At 43.7% G+C, this 23,452-nt stretch overlaps 1 protein-coding gene across 3 annotated transcripts in view; it reads right to left on the bottom strand.

The window, feature by feature from the left end:
• The window catches only part of prx (periaxin), a 35,038-nt gene that overhangs the window by 3,212 nt on the left and 8,374 nt on the right, over nucleotides 1-23,452 (bottom strand). For 2 of the 3 annotated variants that reach the window (XM_083773701.1, XM_083773703.1), the window contains exons 2-8: nucleotides 19,356-19,411; nucleotides 18,423-18,530; nucleotides 16,313-16,438; nucleotides 15,246-15,402; nucleotides 13,413-13,606; nucleotides 12,500-12,753; nucleotides 407-12,000 (exon numbers count right to left, since the gene is read on the bottom strand). In XM_083773701.1, the coding sequence (XP_083629827.1) occupies nucleotides 407-12,000; nucleotides 12,500-12,753; nucleotides 13,413-13,606; nucleotides 15,246-15,402; nucleotides 16,313-16,342 (12,229 nt within the window). In that variant the 5' untranslated portion in view covers nucleotides 16,343-16,438; nucleotides 18,423-18,530; nucleotides 19,356-19,411. The remainder of the gene's footprint in view (nucleotides 1-406; nucleotides 12,001-12,499; nucleotides 12,754-13,412; nucleotides 13,607-15,245; nucleotides 15,403-16,312; nucleotides 16,439-18,422; nucleotides 18,531-19,355; nucleotides 19,412-23,452) is intronic. The other variant, XM_083773702.1, reaches the window with a different exon arrangement.

Genomic DNA, 23,452 nt, shown 5'->3' with positions numbered 1-23,452 from the left:
TAGAGGAAAAAAAACAGAAGAGGTGACATTAATAATGATTTTATTTAACCCATGTAGTAACACATCCATCTCCCTATTGCTATAATAAAAGATTAGTGTTTTAGTGTTAAAGGGAGAAATGGTATTGGTATTTTCTGGTTACCGGGGGAGGGAAATTGTTTTAGAATGGTCTTATTCACACATAGCTTGTAAAAATGTATATCACAGTTTCTAATTATATAAAGGATTTCTTAATCAAGTAAATAACTAGACTCTGTTGGGCATATTAATCATTCAGAATAGGTGAATCAGAATACAGCAGGGCACGATTCTTTGATGGATAGCTCATTCTATTATGAAATTAAACAATTATGTATCCTTCAATGTAATGTAATTCTCATTCTTCTGATCCTGATTTTAATCATACCTGTGGAGTGCGGCTTCAGGGTCAACTTGGGCACTTTAAACCAGGGGGAAGACTCTTGCTCTCCGCTCTCAACCTCTACTTCATCCCAAGCCCTTCCTGGTGTGATGTCCATGGTGAGGTCTCCAGACCACGGGTCTGGAGACTCGGAACTGTCCCGGTCCAACATTTCTGTCCTGGCATGAGATGACACCACTCTCACATTGGCTTCCATCTCCTCCTTTTCTTCCCATCCTCTGAAAAGAAGGGAGGCACCCTTCTTTTCACTGATGCCGGGAAAGGACATCTTGCCGGATTTGACTTTGAGCCCTTTGTGCTCTCCTTCTGCAGCTCCCGGTGATGAATCCCTGATCAATTGAACAGTCATTTCCGGGTCCTCCTCCCCGCTACTCATCTGGGTGTAAGGAGAGGACAACTCCACCTTGGGAAATTTGATTTTACTACTGAACCTGCCTTTGTCATCCTTGGAGCCATTGTGGAAACTTGCATCCTTCTCATTGATGAGGCTTGAACTTGAACCTTCTTTGAGTGTAACATCAAAAGAGTCTGTGTGCGCTGTAGAGAAAGAGACTTTGGGCATTTTAATGTTCCCTCCCATTGATATATCCTCACCTTGCACCTCACTTGTTTTCACAGCGATTCCTTTATCTTTGGGGCTTGACTTTCCAAATGTCGGCTTCATTTTGATTTTGGGAATCTTTATTTTGACATCTTCCTCAGGGAGGCTTGTAGTTGTAGAGGCTTCATACTCATCTGTTTCAGGTTGATTTGCCAGCACAAACACCGCTTTCTTTACTTTGGGCATTTTGGGGCCTTCGTAGCGGATTTCTGGCCCGTATACGTTCCTCCTTCCTTCAGGACAGGAGATGGAGGGCAATGGGACACCAAATTTGGGAATTTTGATTTTCTGTGCCTTTCGTGTATCATCATCCTCTTCTTCATGTGATGCACCGATGTCAAACTCTATGTCAGGTATTCTGGGGGGTTTGATTTCCAGGCTAGGCTTTGACAGACTGTGGTCACTTTCTGACACTGACCCTGAGCTTTGTAATATTTTCAGTTTGTCATTTGTCTGTTCGTAACCTGAGAATTCCACATCAGGGAGGCAGACATTAGGGCCGCTAAGTTCAACTTCCGGCAGCTCAACCTTGCCCTTTCCAAGTTTAGCCTTTTCGATTTTGAAACGACTGCTCACCCCTTCGTTGTCTTTCCCCTTTCCAGACTGTATAACCTCTACTGTTGTGTCTCCACTGCCTTTCATTTTTGGCATTCCAATCTTGAATTTAGTTCCTTTTACTTTAGGCTCCTTTACACCTCTTCCTGATGTGTTGAGATCTAAATCAGGTAATTCAATTTTCTTCCTGTTCTTCTTTCCTTCTCCTTTGTGAAGGCCAAAATCGAGCTCCAGGTCTCCCATTGGACCTTCAATGTCTATTGTTGGCATCTTGAGTTTCAAACCCTTGTGATCTCCCTCAACATGGAGACCAGCTTTCCCAAGAGCTTCTGTTTCTATTTCAGGGTTTGCAATACTCAAATCAAGGTGTGGTGATGTCAGCTTTTCCTCGTTGATCTTCCCCATCCCCTCAGCACTGGGTAGTTTAATTTCAGACTTGCCTGATTTGCCCTTTGGCATTACTATGTCTATATGCGGAAGTTTGATATCTGCCCCTTTGACCTTTCCTCCCTCCATGTTTATGTCTAGATCTGGACTGTCTCTAGATTTCCGGGTAGGTAATGATACACTGACATTAGGCATCTTAATATGTGGCATCTTTAATTTTCCTCCTTCCATTTCAACTTCTGGTCCTTCAATATTTTCTCTGGGCAGAGACATGTCCACTTCAGGCATTTTCATATGAGGTGTTTTACATTTCCCTTCCATTTCGGGACCTTCCATCTTCGCTGACTTTCCCTTTGGTAGTGAAATATTTACAGAGGGCAGCGTCATGTGTGGCATTTTGAATTTTCCTCCTGCTTTTAGTTCTGTATCTGGCCCTCCAACTTCAGCCCGTCCTTTAGGCAGTGAAATGTCAACAGTAGGAATTTTCACATTAGGCAATTTAAATTCTCCTCCCTTCCTGTCGAATTCTACATCCAAGTCTGTGGTCTCAATTTTGCCGGCCTTTGCTTTAGGTAGAGAGATGTCAATATGTGGCATTTGTAAATGAGGCTTTTCAATGTCAACATCAGCACCATCCGTTTTTCCTTTTGGAAAAGAAATGTCCATATCAGGCATTCTCATATGAGGCATCTTATACTTGCCCCCTGCCTGTCCCTCAATTTCAACCTCTGGACCTTCAATCTTTCCAGACCTTCCTTTGGGCAGTGCTATATTGACTTTTGGCATTTTGAATCTTCCTCCTTCACCCTCAAAATCTACATCCACATCTGGTGCATCAATCTTTACAGTTTTTACTTTTGGCAGTGATATGTCAACATTTGGCATTTTGACAGGAGGTGCCTCAAACCTTCCTCCCTCGACTCCCTCCGTTTCTAAATCAAATCCACCAATCTTCCCACCTTTTCCTTTAGGTAGAGATATGTCCACACTGGGCATTTTTATTTGTGGCACGTTGAATTTCCCACCTTCTCCTCTGATCTTCATATCTGGTCCTTCCATCTTTCCTTTAGGAAGTGACATGTCAACATTAGGCATTTTCATATGAGGCATTTTCAATTTCCCTCCTCCGTGTCCCTCTATTTCAACATCTGGGCCTTCAATCTTAGCAGGACTTCCTTTGGGTAGTGAAATATTGAAGTTTGGCATTTTAATACCAGGCATTTTGAATTTGCCTCCCTCTCCTTCAACATCAACATCTACGTCTGGTGTGTCAATCTTCCCCATTTGTACTTTAGGGAGAGATATATCAACATTGGGCATTTTTACATGAGGCATTTTAAACTTTCCATGTTCCTCTCCCTCTATTTCAACATCTGGTATATTTAGGTCTCCAGATTTCCCTTTGGGAAAGGAAAGATCTATTGATGGCATTGCAATATGTGGCATCTTGAATTTTGCTGCATCTCCTATCAGTTCCACTTCTGGTCCATCAATCTTTCCAGACTTTCCTTTCGGAAGAGAAATATCAACACCAGGCATGTTAATGTGGGGCATCTTGAGCTTCCCTCCTTCTGCATCAACTTCAATGTTGCCACCAGTTTTTACTTTAGGAAGTGACATGTCAATATCAGGCATTTTGATGTTTGGCATCTTTAATTTGACCCCTTCTCCCTCTGTTTTAACTTTAGGGAGGGACACATCTAAGTCTATCTTGGGAACAGAGACGTCAATAGTTGGAATTCTGGGGATTTTGAGATTTCCCTCATAACCTCTAATATCAGCTTCAGAGACATCCACCTCAGCTTTGGGAAGAAGGAATTCTGTTTCTGCTGTCTTAGGAGATTGCAGTGACAGTTCGACAGAGGGCAGCTTGACCTTGGCCTTAGCATCAATGTCACCGGTTGGCCTGCCTAAGTTCTTGTCTTTGGATCCAAACCCAGGCATGGAAAACTTTGGTAGCTTGATCGTGACATCTGGTGCATGAAAGCCACCTTTTCCCCCCATGTCTCCCTCTAGTGCAGCAACAACCTCTCCCTCTGGTAGTTTGCCTTTAGATGGTGAAACTTTAAACTTGGGTAACTTCAGTTTGAGTTTAGATTCATCTTCAGGACCCTCTACACTGATTTTTGGCTTAGGAATGTCAATTTTCCCTTTCTTCACCTTGACATCCACCTCCGGACAGGAAACAGACATATCGGCATCCTTTTTAGAAATTCCAAATGAGGGCATTTTGATTTTAGACTTTTTACCTTTGACTTTAACTTTCCCATCTCCATCAAACTCTACTGACGGTGCTCTGATCTCACCTTCTACATTCGGTGGGCTGAGAGACATCTTGCCCTTGGCGCCATGTCCTTCCCAATCACCACTCTTGGCTCTGCCACCAAATTTGGGCAGAGAGAACTTTGGCTTTTTTAGGGAAATGTTCGGCATGTCAAAGCTTCCTCCTGAGGATGGCCTCCCTCCCTCTGCTTTCAGCAGCTCCAATTCGACGTCGTCCCCTTTAGGTTTAGTCAGACCAAAGTCAAGATCCACTTTGGGAGCAGAGATGTCAACTGTTGGTAGCTTGACAGTAGGAAGCTTGATTGATCCACCTGTTCCTTTGAGGCTAAGATCTGCTCCAATATCGCCTTTTGCAGCAACCATTGGCAAGGAAGGCATACCAGGATCACTGGTGTCCACTTTGAGTTTTTTGTCTTTCTGTAGAGATGGGAGGTTGAAGCCAAAGTCAAATTTGGGGAGATTAATATCAAGTGTTGGCATGTGGAGGCCGCCCCCGATTTTACCAGATGTGACTTCAGGACCTTCAATGTCTAAATCGACACCTTTAGCTTTCACTTTAGGAAGTGATACATCAGTCATAGGCATACTGAACTTTCCTCCCTTGCTTCCACCTGCCTCAACATTGATATCCCCCTCCACCTTTCCTTTGGGAAGTGCAATGTCAATAGATGGCATGTGAATGTTTCCTCCTTCTACACCAGGGCCTTCAATCCTCAATTCCCCTTCTGGTGATTTCATTTTAGGAAGACTGATGCCAAATGATGGCATGTTGAACTTGCCACCTTTCAATTCAGGTCCTTCAATGTCAATTTCACCTCCCTTACCTTTGAGTTTCGGAAGGGAAAGGTCAATTGAGGGCATGTGGAATTTTCCTCCTTTTCCTCCAGGTCCTTCGATGTCAATATCTCCTTCTGCTTTGCCTTTGGGGGGTGAAATATCAATGCTTGGCATTTCAGGTCCTTCTGCTTTGATACCCCCTCCTGGAAGATTAAACGTGGGAAGTGAAACATCAAATTTGGGCATTTTGAATTTGCCTCCTTTTCCTTCAGGACCTTCAAGGTGGGCATCGCCCTCAGCCTTTCCTTTGGGAAGTGAAACGTCAAGAGATGGCATGTTGAACTTTCCACCTTTCAATTCAGGTCCTTCAATCTCAATTCCTCCTCCCTTACCTTTCATTTTAGGAAGGGAAAGGTCAATTGAGGGCATGTGGAATTTCCCTCCTTTTCCTCCATGACCTTCAATCTCAATATCTCCCTCTGCTTTGCCTTTGGGGAGTGAAATATCAATGCTTGGCATTTCCATCTCTGGTCCTCCTACTTTGACACCCCCTCCTGGAAGATTCATCTTAGGAAGTGTAATGTCAAATTTGGGCATTTTGAATTTACCTCCTTTTCCTTCAGGACCTTCAAGGTGGCCATCACCTTCAACGTTTCCTGTGGGAAGTGAAATGTCAATAGACGGCATGTGGATATTTCCTCCTTTTACATCAGGGCCTCCAATTTTCATTTCTGCCTCTGGTGATTTTATTTTAGGAAGATTGATATCAAGTGATGGCATGTTGAACTTTCCACCTTTCAATTCAGGTCCTTCAATATCAATTCCTCCTCCCTTACCTTTCATTTTAGGAAGGGAAAGGTCAATTGAGGGCATGTGAAATTTCCCTCCTTTTCCCCCATGCCCTTCAATGTCAATATCTCCTTCTGCTTTGCCTTTGGGAAGTGAAATATCAATGGTTGGCATTTCCGGTCTTTCTACTTTGATACCCCCTTCTGGAAGATTAAACTTGGGAAGTGAAACATCAAATTTGGGCATTTTGAATTTACTTCCTTTTCCTTCAGGCCCTTCAAGGTGGACATCGCCTTCAACTTGTCCTTTGGGAAGTGAAATATCAATGCTTGGCATTTCAACTTTCCCTTTCATCTCTGGACCTTCTGGTAGATTCATCTTTGGAAGTGAAACATCAAATTTGGGCATTTTGAATTTACCCCCTTTCCCTTCAGGACCTTCGAGGTGGACATCGCCCTCAGCTTTTCCTTTGGGAAGTGAAATGTCAAGTGATGGCATGTTGAACTTTCCACCTTTCAGTTCAGGCCCTTCGATCTCAATTCCTCCTCCCTTACCTTTCATTTTAGGAAGGGAAAGGTCAATTGAGGGCATGTGGAATTTCCCTCCTTTGCCTCCATGACTCTCAATATCTCCCTCTGCTTTGCCTTTGGGGAGTGAAATATCAATGCTTGGTATTTCCACCTCTGGTCGTCCTACTTTGACACCCCCTTTTGGCAGATTCATCTTTGGAAGTGAAATGTCAAATGTGGGCATTTTGATTTTCCCCCCCTTTCCTTCAGGGCCTTCAATATTTACATCACCTTCAACGTTTCCTTTGGGAAGTGAAATGTCAATAGACGGCATGTGGATCTTTCCTCCTTTTACATCAGGGCCTTCAATCTTCATTTCTCCCTCTGGTGATTTTATTTTAGGGAGGTTAATGTCAACTGATGGCATGTTGACCTTTCCACCTTTCAATTCAGCTCCTTCAATGTTAATTTCTCCTCCCTTACCTTTCATTTTAGGAAGAGAGATATTAAATGTGGGCAAATGAAACTTGCGTCCTTTGCCTCCATGTGCGTCAATGTCAATATGTGCCTCTGCCTTGCCTTTTGGAGGTGAGATATCAATGCTTGGCATTTCAACCTTTCCTTTCATCTCTGGACCTTCGACTTTGACATCCGCTTCTGGTAGACTCATGGTTGGAAGTGAAATATCAAATTTGGGCATTTTGAATTTACCTCCTTTACCTTTAGGGCCTTCAAGGTGGACATCACCTTCAACTTTTTGTTTTGGAAGTGAAATGTCAAATGATGGCATGTTTAACTTTCCACCTTTCAGTTCAGGTCCTTCAATATCAATTTCTCCACCCTTACCTTTCATTTTAGGAAGGGAAAGGTCAATTGAGGGCATATGAAATTTTCCTCCTTTCCCTCCAGGTCCTTCAATGTCAATATCTCCTTCTGCTTTGCCTTTGGGAAGTGAAATATCAATGCTTGGCATTTCCGGTCCTTCTACTTTGATACCCCCTTCTGGAAGATTAAACTTGGGAAGTGAAACATCAAATTTGGGCATTTTGAATTTACTTCCTTTTCCTTCAGGCCCTTCAAGGTGGACATCGCCTTCAACTTGTCCTTTGGGAAGTGAAATATCAATGCTTGGCATTTCAACTTTCCCTTTCATCTCTGGACCTTCTGGTAGATTAATCTTTGGAAGTGAAAGATCACATTTTGGCATTTTGAATTTACCCCCTTTCCCTTCAGGACTTTCAAGGTGGACATCACCCTCAGCTTTTCCTTTGGGAAGTGAAATGTCAAATGATGGCATGTTGAACTTTCCACCTTTCAGTTCAGGCCCTTCGATCTCAATTTCTCCTCCCTTACCTTTCAGTTTAGGAAGGGAAAGGTCAATTGAGGGCATGTGGAATTTCCCTCCTTTCCCTCCAGGTCCTACAATGTCAATATCTCCCTCTGCTTTGCCTTTGGGAAGTGAAATATCAATGCTTGGCATTTCAGGTCCTTCTGCTTTGATACCCCCTCCTGGAAGATTAAACTTGGGAAGTGAAACATCAAATTTGGGCATTTTGAATTTACTTCCTTTTCCTTCAGGCCCTTCAAGGTGGACATCACCTTCAATGTTTCCTGTGGGAAGTGAAATGTCAATAGATGGCATGTGCAACTTTCCTATTTCCACATCAGGGCCTTCAATCTTCATTTCTCCCTCTGGTGATTTTATTTTAGGAAGATTGATATCAAGTGATGGCATGTTGAACTTTCCACCTTTCAATTCAGGTCCTTCAATATCAATTTCTCCTCCCTTACCTTTCATTTTAGGAAGGGAAAGGTCAATTGAGGGCATATGGAATTTAGCTCCTTTGCCTCCATGTCCGTCAATGTCAATATCTCCCTTTGCTGTGCCTTTCGGAAGTGAAATATCAATGCTTGGCATTTCAGGTCCGTTCACACCCCCTTCTGGAAGATGAAACTTGGGAGGTGAAACATCAAATTTGGGCATTTTGAATTTACTCCCTTTTCCTTCAGGCCCTTCGAGGTGGACATCACCTTCAACTTGTCCTTCAGGAAGTGAAATATCAATGCTTGGCATTTCAACTTTCCCTTTCATCTCTGGACCCTCACTTTTTACATCCCCTTCTGGCAGATTAATGGTTGGAAGTGAAATATCAAGATCACCTTCAATCTTTCCTTTTGGGAGTGAAATGTCAAAAGATGGCATGTGGAATTTCGCTCCTTTTATATCGGGGCCGTCAAGACTGACTTCACCCTTGTTTCTGCCTTTAGGAAGTGATAGATCAACACTAGGCATTTCAAATTTCCCACCTTTTCCTGAATGAACGTCAATATCAATATCTCCCTCTGCTTTACCTTTTGGAAATGACAGGTCGAGTTTTGGCATTTCAAATGTCCCACCTTTAACTTCAGGTCCCTGAATCTTTACATCTCTTTCAGGTAGTTTTACTTTAGGGAGGGCTATATTTGCAGCGGGCATGTTGAATTTACCTTCCTTTCCCTCCCCTTCAACACTGAGGTCACCCTCTGCATTACCCTTAGGAGGTGTGATGTCAATTGTTGGCATTTTGATCCCCCCTCCTTTAACATTAGGTCCTTCAATGTTAATGTCACTTCCTTTCAGTTTCATTTTAGGCAGAGATATATTAATTGAGGGTAAATGGAACTTTCCTCCCTTTCCCTTGGTTTCCACGTCTCCCTCCAACTTTCCTTTTGGGACGGGACATTTTCGTCCTTTAGAGTCTATTTTGCCTTCAACTTTCCCCTTGGGCAGAGAAAGATCAATCGTAGGCATTTGGATTTTCTTTCCTTTGATGTCTCCTCCCCCAATACTGAAATCTGTTTTTCCTTTAGGTAGTGAGACATCAATTGATGGAGTCTCCAACTCGCCTTTCAATTCAGGACCTTCAATATTGACATCACCTGTCTTGGATTTGATGCTTGGTAGGGACACGTCCAAAGAGGGCTTTTGCATTTTCCCTCCTTTTGCTTCGGGACCTTGTATCTGTACTTCAGCTCCTGGGGATTGTATAGTTGGAAGAGAGACATCAAGTGATGGCATGTTGAACTTTGCCCCTCCTTTGACCTCGGGGGCTTCAACATTAACATTGAGTTCTTTGGATTTCCTCTTTGGGAAGGAAATGTCAAAAATGGGTAACTTGAACTTGGATCCCTTCCCACCACTTCCCTCAAGATTGACATCTCCTCCTGCTTTTCCTTTGGGAATGGACAAGTCAATGGTTGGCAGTTCAATCTTATGTCCTTTAACTCCAGGGCCTTCAACCTTTAGCTCTCCTTCTGGTGGCTGCACGTTGGGCACAGCAATGTCTACTGAGGGCATGGTGATTTTGCTTCCTTTCACTCCACCACCCTTAACATTCAACTCACTCTCTGTCTTCCCCTGGGGAAGTGAAATGTCAAATTTAGGCATCTTGATTTTGCCTCCTGTGATATCAGGCCCTTCCACATCAACATGCCCCTCAGGTGATTTCAGTTTAGGAAGAGAGATATCAAATGAGGGCATCTGAAACTTCCCTCCCTTTCCTTCAACTTCAATGTCCACCTCTGCTTTACTTTTTGGCAGAGATATGTCAGGACCTTCAACCTTTCCTTTGGAAAGTGAAATGTCCATAGATGGCATGTGAAACTTTCCTCCTTTTACATCAGGGCCTTCAATCTTCATTTCTCCCTCTGGTGATTTTATTTTAGGAAGGCTGATATCAAGTGATGGCATGTTGAACTTTCCACCTTTCAATTCAGGTCCTTCAATGTCAATTTCTCCTGCCTTACCTTTCATGTTAGGAAGAGAAAGGCCAATTGAGGGCATGTGGAATTTCCCTCCTTTTCCTCCAAGACCTTCAATTTCAATATCTCCCTCTGCCTTGCATTTGGGAAGTGAAATATCACCTTCTGGTAGATTCATCTTCGGAAGTGAAACATCAATTTTTGGCATTTTGAATCCTTCAGGACCTTCAAAGTGGACATCACCTTCAACCTTTCCTTTGGGGAGTGAAATGTCAATAGATGGCATTTTGAACATTCCGTCTTCCAATTCAGGTCCTTCAATATCAATTTCTCCTCCCTTACCTTTCATTTTAGGAAGTGAAAGGTCAATGGAGGGCATATGGAATTTCCCTCCTTCACCTACATGTCCTTCAATCTCAATATCTCCCTCTGCTTTGCCTTTGGGGAGTGAAATATCAATGCTTGGCATTTCCATCTCTCCTTTCATATCTGGTCCTTCTATTTTGACATCACCTTCTGGCAATTTCATCTTTGGAAGTGAAATATCAAATTTGGGCATTTTGAATTTACCTCCTTTGCCTCCAGGACCTTCAATGTTGACTTCAGGCTCACCAGTCTTCATTTTTGGAAGAGAGATGTCAAATGATGGCAACTTAAAGTTTCCCCCTTTACTTCCTTCAATGTCAATATCTCCTTCCACTTTAGCTGTAGGAAGAGACAAGTCTACTTCAGGCAACTTAAAGCCTCCTTTGAGCTCAGGTCCTTCAATACTTATGTCTCTATCTGGTGATGTAATTGATGGGAGCGATATGTCAAAGTCAGGCATCCGGAACTTCCCATCTCCACCAACATAGTGCCCCATATCCACATCATGCATTTCCATCTTTGGCAAGGATATATCAACAGAAGGTAGGCTGCCTTTCCCATCACCATCTGGACATTCAATCTCTAAATCAGGCTTTCCCATCTTTGGTAAAGAGATGTCAAAATTGGGACATTTAAAGGAGGACCCATCCACCTCATCAGCAACTCTCTGTCCAGCATCTAGTTCAAAATCCACGGCGGGTGCAGTTATATCAATGGCAGGCATTTTGATTCCCATCTTTGCATTAGCGTCATACTCTGGGAGTGAGATGTCCCCAAGTTTTCCTTTTACATGTGGTAAAGAGATGTCCATAGATGGCATCTCGATGGATGCATCGTTCCCCGGGACCTCTAGCCCCTCAATGTTTCCCTCGACATTTGGGCCCGAGACCTGAAGATTAGGGAGGTCGATCTCAATCCCTCCTTTTAGTCTTTCATTGTATTTGTTATCTCCCTCCATGCCACCCTTATTGCCAGGTAAGGAAAGGTCTCCTTCCATCTTCGGAGCCGATACGTCAATATGGGGCATTTTAACACCGATCTTGGCATCGCCGTCGACTTCGTCAGAATGGCGTGACAGTCTAAATTTAGGTAGCTTCAGCTTAGGCATTTTCAGCTTCATCATGCCATCTCCTTTGCCGACGTCCACATCTCCACTCACCTTAGGGGCAGTGACAACTCCTTTGACAGCAATTGTAGGCGCATTGATGTCTGCCTTTCCCTCAGCATTCCCTGCAGGAAATGCAAATTCCACTTCAGGTGCTGTGAAGTGAGCTCCTCCCTTCTCCATCTCCAGATCACCATCCTTATTACCAGACAAACTGAACTCCACTGATGGCGGCTGAAGTTTCACACCGGGTGGTTTCAACTCTGCAAACCCGCTAGCGGAGGGGGGGTCTGATTTTGTGTGCTTGGATCTGGGAAAGCTGAAAGCTCCAAACTTGTGTCCTTTTCCTTTGACTTTGACTTTTGCTCCAGGTTGATTGGCATCCTCTTGGCCCTCTAGGCTGCCCGTATCCATTTTCGCCCCTGCTGCTGCTCCAGAAAAACCCTTCGCTCTCATTCTGGGGAACCTGAGAGATTAAAAGTGTGTAGCACAGGGGGGAAAATAAAGAGATACATATCATCAGTAAACACAATGGCTGTGATTCAGAGGTGAAATAGGTTATTTACGTGAGATAAACTAAACCTTGCATCAGCTTTCCGATAATCATATATAACCCATTCTGACCGGGCACCCATTTTGGTGTTAGCATCATGTTATGCTTTATCTATTGAAAAATAGCAGATCTACAAGCTCATATCGCGCCACCGAGTGGCGCGATACGAGCTTGTAGGTCTGCCATTTTTGAAAAATCGAAGAACGACTGACATTTTTAGAATCTGATCTCGGGTCAGAATGGGTTCGTCAGACCAGTGTGTCCCAATGTGTTGACTTGAGCCGATACATTTGACTGTGGCGGTCCACAAACAATGACTGAACCTCACTGCAGACAAACAACCTCTCTGTGCATCCCTTCACTCATCTGAAGAACATGCATGTGAATTACAGATAATCACAGAAACACCAACCTGATCCTCTTCTTCTTCTTCACGGCGACCTCTGCTCCTCCCATTGCTTCTTCTTCAGCTTTGGAGCTGCTACTCTGCTTGAACTTTGGGAGTGAAAACTCAACATCCACATCGCTGAGCTCCATGGACAGCCTGGGCGGAGTTCCCTCTATCACCAGCTCCTCCTCTCTGCCTTTCTTCTCCTTCAACCTCTTCAGACCAAAACGTCCACCCCTCTTCTTCTTGACCTTGAATGGTTTCGGGTTCTTGACACTCTGAAAACACATAATATTATAGTAGATTAGGGGTGGTATGAAAATGGACAGGTAGTAATCATGCTATAATCCAAATTGATAGTATTGTGCACCCCTGCTGAGCCTTTGTTTAAGCCATTCTGACCTGAGATCAGATTCACACGAGGTTTCCGCCGGACACACACTGGTCTGATGAACCCATTCTGACCTGAGATCAGATTCTAGAAATGTCAGTCGCTCTTCGATTTTTCAAAAAATAGCAGACCTACAAGCTCGTATCGCGCCACTCGGTGGCGCGATATGAGCTTGTAGATCTGCTATTTTTCAATAGCTAAAGCATAACATGAGCCTTATATGTATAGATATATTGGACCAAAAACAACACAACTCTGAGCTTGTATTTTGACACTGCTAAACATCTATTTCCCTTTTTGTTTATATTAGACATTTGAGAAAAGTAAAATCTGTACTTTCACTTATACATTGGAATGAGACAAAACAATTACAAAGACAATTCCAAAGCTGTACATTTGACATATTATTGAGAACTGCACATTCAAATTTCAGTGAAATAGTAGGCTAATATAAAATAAAAGAGTTCTGATATTATGACTGCTTTTGATAATAGTTGTTGCAATGCCTTATATAATATACCATTAATAAATACAAAATGTGACTACCATTTTGGCCATTTTGGCCATGGGTCCTTTGACTTCGACACTTGGGACCCGAGGCCTCACTGCAACATCACCAATGGGGATGGTCCTTTTCAGCAGGAAGCTGACTTTATATGGCTCTGCACACTGCAGGATCTTCAAAGCATCCTCATACTTCACATTGTCAAAGTAGATTCTGGCACTCAGCACCTGGTCACCTGCAAGGATTACGATAAACAAACAAACAAACAAACAATAAATAAGACGGAAGCTGAGGGGCGCTCTTATCATCTTTAACAATATCAATTACAACATAATGTTTGTTTAAGCAACGGGTGCTAATGTTTGTTTTTAGTCCTCAAGACAAAAATGTAATTGTCTGTTTTTGTCTGTTTTCTTAAACAAGCATCGTTGAAAGACAAACATTGAAGCTGTATGTAGGAGTGGCTAGCACCCCTCGAAAATGTTAAGCGTGCTACAAGAAGTTGCTCTTTGTGGGAAATCACACCCGTGTGGAGTGAGGGGCGCTCTTATCATCATACATCATCATGACGTAACATGTCGATTTGCTTTGTGTATAGGACGTGAATAGCCGATTTGCGCGTCTACATGACGTCAATTCTCCATTCATTGTCAATGGCATGTAATGTTTGTGTTAGGAAAAGATTCTACACTATAGCTGAATATAGGAGAGGCTTGTGCCCCTCAAAAAGCTGCACAGAGGAGAATGTATGATTTCCCAGAAGCAGTTTGCTTTTAACCCATTCTGACCGGGCACCCATTTTGGTGTCAGCATCATGTTATGCTTTAGCTATTTAAAAATAGCAGATCTACAAGCTCATATCGCGCCACCGAGTGGCGCGATACGAGCTTGTAGGTCTGCTATTTTTGAAAAATCGAAGAGCGACTGACATTTTTTTAATCTGATCTCAGGTCAGAATGGGTTCATCAGACCAGTGTGTGTCCGGCGGAAACCTCGTATGAATCTGATCTCAGGTCAGAATGGGTTAAATGTTTCGCTAAATACAACGGTAAAGAAATGTGACCCATACCTTGCTGCAGGCTGAGATGTAAAGACATGTGACCTTTACCTTGCTGCAGGCTGAGATGTAAAGACATGTGACCTTTACCTTGCTGCAGGCTGAGATGTAAAGAAATGTGACCTTTAACCTTGCTGCAGGCTGAGATGTAAAGAAATGTGACCTTTACCTTGCTGCAGGCTGAGATGTAAAGACATGTGACCTTTAACCTTGCTGCAGGCTGAGATGTAAAGAAATGTGACCTTTACCTTGCTGCAGGCTGAGATGTAAAGACATGTGACCTTTAACCTTGCTGCAGGCTGAGATGTAAAGAAATGTGACCTTTAACCTTGCTGCAGGCTGAGATGTAAAGACATGTGACCTTTACCTTGCTGCAGGCTGAGATGTAAAGACATGTGACCTTTACCTTGCTGCAGGCTGAGATGTAAAGACATGTGACCTTTACCTTGCTGCAGGCTGAGATGTAAAGAAATGTGACCTTTACCTTGCTGCAGGCTGAGATGTAAAGACATGTGACCTTTACCTTGCTGCAGGCTGAGATGTAAAGACATGTGACCTTTACGGCTGAGATGTAAAGAAATGTGACCTTTACCTTGCTGCAGGCTGAGATGTAAAGACATGTGACCTTTACCTTGCTGCAGGCTGAGATGTAAAGACATGTGACCTTTACGGCTGAGATGTAAAGACATGTGACCTTTACCTTGCTGCAGGCTGAGATGTAAAGACATGTGACCTTTACCTTGCTGCAGGCTGAGATGTAAAGACATGTGACCTTTACCTTGCTGCAGGCTGAGATGTAAAGACATGTGACCTTTACCTTGCTGCAGGCTGAGATGCTTGGCAGCGGGAGAGTCTTTGAGAACATCCTTTACAAAGATTCCTTTCTCTCCTCCTCCGGTGACACTGTATCCACTGGCTCCAGCCTCCGCCTCAGTCTCCACCACAATCTCTACAGGCTCACCGTTTTCCTCCACCTGACGCACGCACGCACGCACACGCACCCACACACACACACACACACACACACACACACACACACACACACACACACACACACACACACACACACACACACACACACACACACACACAGAGCCCCACATTAGACACCACTGACGACAATGGACATTTTTGTTGCTTGTCACTGTACACAATGTATACATCCAGCTGACAGAAAAGAAAGGTTGCTTGATTATCAAAATGAAATGTATGTTTCTCCTTTCAAATGACTTTGCTGTACGTGTGAATGGTCCCCTTATTAGGGCCATACCCTTATATCGGGTCCATTAAGGGCCGGATTAACACCTCTGAGGGCCCCTGGGCACTGAAGCTCGAAGGGCCCCTCTTCACATGCACGCGTAAATCTTTGCGCGTGCGTGTATTTCAGTGTTTTTTACCTTTTTTTTGTCGAGCTCTATGCATGCAGAATGAAAACAAAGCAATGCTGGATGGTGTGGCGTGAGTCACCTCTCCACCTGACCTCACACAGCCTAGTGGGTCCACCCACCTTGAACAACAGCCAATCGAGCGCATTGTTGCTGCACATGCACAATTGTGCACATGCACAATTGCACTTTTCAGCTGCCTTCTCACCAACAATAAAACACTAATCTTTTTAGACACCATTTATTTCATTCGGATTAGCAGGGACATTTTCTGTGGAGCTAAAAAATAAATAAATAATAAAAATAAAATTGAGGGGCCCTCTGGTGCCCAAGGGGCCCTGGGCACCTGCCCAAAGTGCCCATATGGTAGATCCGGCCCTACATCCAGCAAGAGTGCAACGCATTGTGAGCTTGTAAATCAGCTATTTTGGTTACGTGGTTAAGTAAAATGACCTTCAGTTCACGTGTGCATTTTATATTGACTTGTTATGTCTTGTACCGCAGTCTGTTCTTCTGTGGATGAATCCATCTCGGGTGTGGCCAGTTGGCAGGTGGTCTCTCTCAGATGGCTCCTCTTCAAGCTCAGCACCTGTTTCAGCTCTGCATGGAGCTTCTCCTTCTGCACCTGGACAACAGAAGCAAACATAAACCCCACATACGGCGTCTAGCAGAGTACCTCAGGTTTCTACACTAAACATAAACCCCACATACGGTGTCTAGCAGAGTACCTCAGGGCTCTACACTAGTGACTTTTCTGTTTTCGCTCTACATGAAAATGACATCGAAAATGACATATTTTCTGCAAAGGTTTTCCCAGAATACAGATGCTATGGGGTTGCAATGTGATTGATTCAATCCATGTCCATTTAAAAAAGTTGATTGCACTTCATCAGCCCCTCAAACCACATTCTTGCCTCCCCCACTGAAACCAACAGCGACAAGTTGAAGTTAGCAGTCGCGGTGGCTAGCTTGTTCCTAATGGTGTCTCATTGGTTTCAAGAAAACACCGACGATGGAGCTTGCACAAAAATAAATTTCACCCACTGTTGCACATACCTAAAGGCGCACATGTGACAATAAAGATTATTCTGATCCTATAGTTCTGATTCAATGACTGAATTAATGATTAAATAAAAGTCTAAATAAATAACCAACCGCTGTGTTTTGGCTTGTGAAAGGGGGCCACGTGTTTACAATGTGTCTGAGTGCCCCAGCACCTGTGTCATGGTTTCATATATATATGTGCCATGGTCAGAGGTTCTTTGTTGTTAGCCCCCCCCTGCATCCAGCAGTCACCTGCTGCTGTTGGCTGAAAAAAGCCTAGCCAAGCCCTGGCATCCCTGCTGAACAGGGTAAAATGAAAGGCTGTTTATGTGGCAGAGAATGACCTCAGCAGTTCAGACTTGGTTATTGTGTTCCCGTCTATGGGGACCACAGGGCCCGGGGATGGGAGGGTCAAGAGGTCAGTCGCCGTGGTCAGTTGAGAATATGTAACCAAATAAGAACATGCCATGCACAGAAGAGAAGAGAAATATTATACGTTGTTTAGCCCATTGGTTCCCAAAGTGGGGTCTGGAGGCAGGGGGCCCACAGCTAAATGAGTTAATCAAAATAGCATCAAAATTAGTCACGTCGTGGCGCATTGTGGCTTTGTATCTGTTATTTTCAACAAATCAACAATACATGTGAAAGATATTTTCATATGGGGGGCCGTGGCCAAATACAAATGAATTTTTATGAAAAGGTTTGAAAACCACTGCTTTAGCCTACAGTACTTATTTTGAGTATACAGTACTGCAGTGGATATATTAATTCATCTGAGAGAATGTATGTCAATATATCGTTGATATATCGTGAGTGATATTGAATTGTTCTTATGCTGTGTTTTTTGAATAGTAGTTTTCAACGTTGCAACACATACAATATAGAATATGACCTTTTTTTTTAATCCCACGATTTTGTAACCCATTTTTCACCCCTGTGTCAATTATCTATTGTGATCCTGGGCTCTATACACGCCCTCCGCCAACCTGGGGAGGGCGTGTGTCCAGGTTGCTCCTTTGCACCTGACAGGGGGGGGAGTTTCCCTGGTTGGACGTATAGCGCGTGGAAGGAACACGTTATTCCAACCAGTTCCTTTCCCCTCCATCAGGCGCCCCGGCTGGCCAGGGGGAAGCACGGAGGAGAGGACACGCCGCCAGCGCCCACAGCGTCGAACCCAGAACCTTCTAGCTGTGAGGTGACGGCACTACCGACTGTGCCACCGTGCCCCCTTAGAATATGACATTTTAACGGTAATATCGTATCGATCACAATATTTGCCCTAAATACCCAAATATGAAATGTTGTCCATATATCATGCAGCCCTAGTGTGGGTCAGACCATTACTAACACTATCCCAAAGCCTATAACCTAACCTATAACCCTAACCTCACCGGAAGCCACAGGTGAATTTTTTAACCCGCAGCACGTTTTATTGTATAACCCCACTACGCATGTCGGGAGCCACTGGGGTGATTTTTAACCTACAGCACGGGTGAGTCTTATAACCGGCCACGCAGGTCTGACTAAAAGGGAGGTCTGACTTTGGGGGCCGAGTGTGTGCGTACCACTCTCTCTGGGCTGTCCTGTTCGTCTGGGGAGCCACTATGGTGGGGGTTACTACAGGGGGCTGAAGGGGGTCCGTCGGACGGGGGCGCCCGCCTCCTGTCTTTTACCTGTCCACAGAGAGGAGAGAAAACGCTTCAATAACCCATTCTGACCTGAGATCAGATTCTAAAAATGTCTATTACATCCTGACAGTTTCATTATTAACCCATTCTGACCTGAGATCAGATTCTAAAAGTGTCTTCGATTTTTCAAAAATAGCAGACCTACAAGCTCATATCGCGCCACTCGGTGGCGCGATATGAGCTTGTAGATCTGCTATTTTTCAATAGCTAAAGCACAACATGATGCCAACACCAAAATGGGTGCCCGGTCAGAATGGGATAACAACGCCAAATAAAAGTATGTAGGCCCTATATGTGTAATCAAAATGCATGAAGACCATCTCCATAGGCAACACAATTCGTGGTTGCACATTACTCCCAACGTCCATTTAGTTCTCCCTTCTCCTTGACAGCTTATCATCATCACAAAGGGTGCTGACAAGGACCTGCTATATTTGAGTAGTTTTTTAAATGGGTGACTGCTTTCTGCCTGTTATTCTGAGAATCACACCTGTGTGAAGTGAGGGGCGCTCTTATCATCATCATACGTCATCTCATTCCGGGCCAATCACAATTTGCGTCCTCACTTTTGTCTTCAATGTGTTTACACAATGTTTGTGTTTACACAAACACTCAAAACTGGCCATTCATTGTCCTCAAAAATGGCCAACTGGTCAATGGCCTTCAATGTTTGTGTGTGCATAAACACTCAAAACTGGCCATTCATTGTCAATGACATTCAATGGGACAATGTTTGTGTTTACACAAACCCTCAAAGCTGGACAGGTGGCTAGTGCCCCTCAAAAATGAGACAGAACATTGTGTACTCACGGCTGGATCTCTGGACTGGCTGAAAACATTGCTGTCCTCTTGGTCTCTGTCAGAGTCTGCAATGCAAGGAAAATCATGTTAGGATGATTATTACCTGTAAAATAAAACGTGTAAATTCAACAATATGAAGAATGATATTGTGATATTCATTCGTTGATACATTCAGGGCAGCTCGGTCACATTCAATCTCGTATGGATCTGCATCTGACCTCAAACCCTTATATCTCCATACAGTATTATGGAGCTGACCTGTGCTGACAATCCATATGTTGTTCCAACCCCACCCGTCCTTCCTGTGCTGACATTCTATACAGTATGTTGATCTGACCTCATCAAACCCTGTACACTCAAGACACGCTCCATATATGGCCAGTACAGAATTCCTTCCATATGTTGATCTGACCCCCCATGCCAAAGTGCCAGCCCAGCGCTATACCATGCATAACTGGGATGGGATCCATAACAACACACCTTGGAGAGGTGAATAACATTTGGATTATAGGTTCAAAGGCTAAAGTCGGTCATAGTCAATGTCGATGTCAGAATCAGGAACGGCTGGGGGTAATCTCATGAATCTTGGTGGGATTGATCAGCAGGCTGCCCCGAAGAGAAGACTACATTTTGGGTTTAAAGGGTCGACAGTCAAGGTCACAATTAATCCCCAAACTCAGGGTCAGTACTATCTCCTGTAGCAGGGCTGTATAGTTCTTATAGTCGAAAAACAGCTAATACATTACCACCATACAAAAGGGACAAAAGACACTGTTGCTGTCATGTTACCAATGACACCTCTTGATATTTTGTATTTATGTAGGAAAGAAAAGAAGAAGCTATAAGGAAGTCACTTCAGGGAAGGTTTTGGTGGCTAGTGATTGGCCAAAAGCATCACACGTATTCCCAAAGGGCCTGAGCTTAAACACAACACCGTCTCTGGACATACTCCAACTATTTTTAGCCGAGGATAGCTTGTCAAAGCATGGCTGCTTCATACAGCATTCAATTAATATGTGGTTTTTCTCTGAAGTATAAGCTTACTCTCAGGCCATCTGATTTGATGACAGGACTATCGGAGCAAGGTTTATGGTATAGTATGGCAGTGATGAGATTCTTTACATAACCATGGACATATAGACCTGCAGCAGCCACCTTATAACCACCCTATAGTCTTCACTCGAGCACCCGGAAGGGAGGGAGGGTGATCCTTAACAGCGACAGGAAGACAGTTACTGTCATCACAGACAGTTAATGATCACACGTTTTTTGGTTGACAATAGGTTATTTTTGTCGCACAACGGGACGCACGACACTGACGCATAAATCAGGATTCAAGCGATATTCAGCAGTGTGGCATCACCTGACCGTCTGACCTGGCGATGCCATTCCATACAGTCCTTCGTTCATGTGATCTTGGCTTGCGTGCGCATTCGGTGTGAGTACATCTGCATGTGTACAGTTGGCCTATTAGTGTGTGTGTGTGTGTGTGTGTGTGTGTGTGCGCGCGCGTGCATGCGCGCGTGCGTGCGTGCGTGCGAAGACACATAGCACAGAGTGTCAGCATGGTTGTCATGCCTGTATGGGTGGGTTTGAGGTATCTGGTGTCTAGCAGACCACAGGAACGCATAGCACACATTCAGTCATGTAGTGGTATCCCTGGCCCTGCCCAACCCGCACAGAAGCACTGAGACCCATTAAATAACAGGTCCACACACACATCATAATCAACTACAGTTTGTTGTGATAATACTTTGCTATGGTTTTACTAATTTTTACACTGTTCCACTAGTATAATACATGACATGGATCAATGGTCTAGCATAGCCCATCAGTATCTATAGCCCAGAGAGAAGGGACAACATGCACTAAAGGTCACAGGTCATACTTGACTTAACTTTTTTGTTAGTATAGTGTCCCTATAGTAGGTTACAGTAGGTGAACAATCGGCGAAAATGGCTTATCTTCAAGCTCACAACGCGACACATGTAGGTTGCCTATTTTCAGAGAAGATATTTGGTATAGAGGGAAAAAATGAGGTGACCAAGTATAGACCCCTGGCAATGAAATATATAGGGTTCAAGTGGTTAACCTTGGTTACAGGCTCTTTTACAACAGTACCCCACAGTATTTCACATAGATGGGACACCTGGGAATTGTCCATTACAAACACTATGCTCACCTGGGTTACTTAACAGCTGCACTGCAATATGACTGACTGACTGAGTGTTAATTAATTGAACCCAGAGCAACCCGCAAGGGTTCATTTGGATTCATTTGTACACTCAAATGGATAAACACTGAGCATTTTTTACTCTGTGTAGGAGAGTTGCTCAAGGGCGCCTAGATTTGTTCTGTGATAGAACTGTAGGCTTTTCTGTCTTTGATCATAGGAAACCCAAACTCCGTATAAATGTACTTCTTGTGAATGAACTTTGAGAAATACAAGGTATGGAATGAGAGACTGTGAGTGTCCAAGTATAAGAGTTAAGCACTAAATCACGATTAGGATAAAAGTCACTTGGCCTTTTTATGACCAACCGTAATTGTTCCTCAAAGTAGTCCAAAAAAACTACATGTGTACTACTTCTACTTCTAACACAGGAAAACCCAAGTAAAATAATAGTGTTTCTACTTATTAATCTTCACACATCTGCTTGCAAGTGACATAAAATGATCGCTACCATAGCCAGCCAAGTGAAGTGTTAGATCCTGTCGATGCTGTATACTGTAAATTAGACTGTAATGTTAATGAGTAGGATAAACATTTCCCCATTCATTAGAGTCAGTCTTTACAGTGCAGTATGTGCATCAGGTTGCGCAGCAGCAGGTGCACAGACAGCCGGGTTAAAAAAAAAAAAGGCAAAGGCAAATGAATGGCAGTGTAGAAGTGAGCAGTTACGATGTGTCAAAGCAGAAGAGTTAGCAACAAGATAACACTGGTGTTACAGAAAGTAGAGTAGAGGGTTCTCAGTAGACCATGGGGTCAGGAAAGGCCAGACGGGATTCCGTAATTCTCCAGGTTTAAAACAATAAACAGTTCCAGGGTTTCTCAAATATTTTCACGTATTTGGTCGCAGACCACCATTTGAAAGACTTTGCACCCATGAGAGAAGATTTGTCAACATTATTTGTCAACATGTGTTAATCTTCTTTGATAATTGCCAAAACGTATTCTCCTTGTCAACCCAACTCTCACAATATTACATGCTAGAGGTCTAGTGGTTAACGAGAGATATACTGTACTCCACTATGCTGAAGTAGTCACAGTAAAATGAGCAAAGCAAGTTCAGTCAGGAAACTCTCCGGCAATAGTGTCTGTAATGATACAACAGGCATCCATAGACTGTGATGTTTCTATCCTTCCTGTCACTCCCACAATGTCAGCGTGTGTCTAATAGTCATAACCACTGGTAACCGCTCTTCAAACGTTTGCACCTGGCGACTGTAATGGACAGAGAATCGCTGTGACTGACAGAAGCAGGTGATACCAACGGCACTCCCTGTACCGATGTACCGAGTAAAGATACATTCAAGTGTCATATCGTGGGCAGCAACAACAGCCATATAACGAGACGCAGGAGGGAGGGGTACAGGTTAGTGCATACTAGAAATATTACAAATACAGGCAAAATAAAAATACGGATCAGCTGGCCCTTGATATCAGCACAGGATGTCTGAATGAGTGAATGAAAGGAATGGAGGGGTGGTGGAGGGGCAGGGGGGGGAAGGAGAGAAGAGTTCCTGCCATGTCTTATTATAGAGCAGACTGACACACATCTGCATGCCTGTGCGGGGTGGTTGACCTGCTCAGAATGGGGGCCCCTCACGCATGCACTCAGCAGCATTTAGGGCCTCCGTGACTCTATGCATGCAGGGAAAGAGGGACCAGGTGAATCCAGGTGAAACTCATGACTCCATGCATGGAAAAGCGGGACCAGGTGAATCCAGGTGAAAGCTGCCATTCACTCATGTTTAAGCGGGCGATAGAGCTCTGTGATGCAACTCAATATTATTTGGCAGATAGTCAAATCCTGTCCATCAAAACAGTTCAAATGTAAATGAATAATTGGGCCAAAATATGGGGAAAAGAATCAATAGAGTTT

This window comes from Protomyctophum parallelum, assembly GCF_964188405.1.
Source record: "Protomyctophum parallelum genome assembly, chromosome: 9".
Taxonomy (NCBI): Eukaryota; Metazoa; Chordata; class Actinopteri; order Myctophiformes; family Myctophidae; genus Protomyctophum; species Protomyctophum parallelum.
Note: the sequence above shows the minus strand (reverse complement) of the source record. Positions and strands in the feature narration are given on the sequence as shown.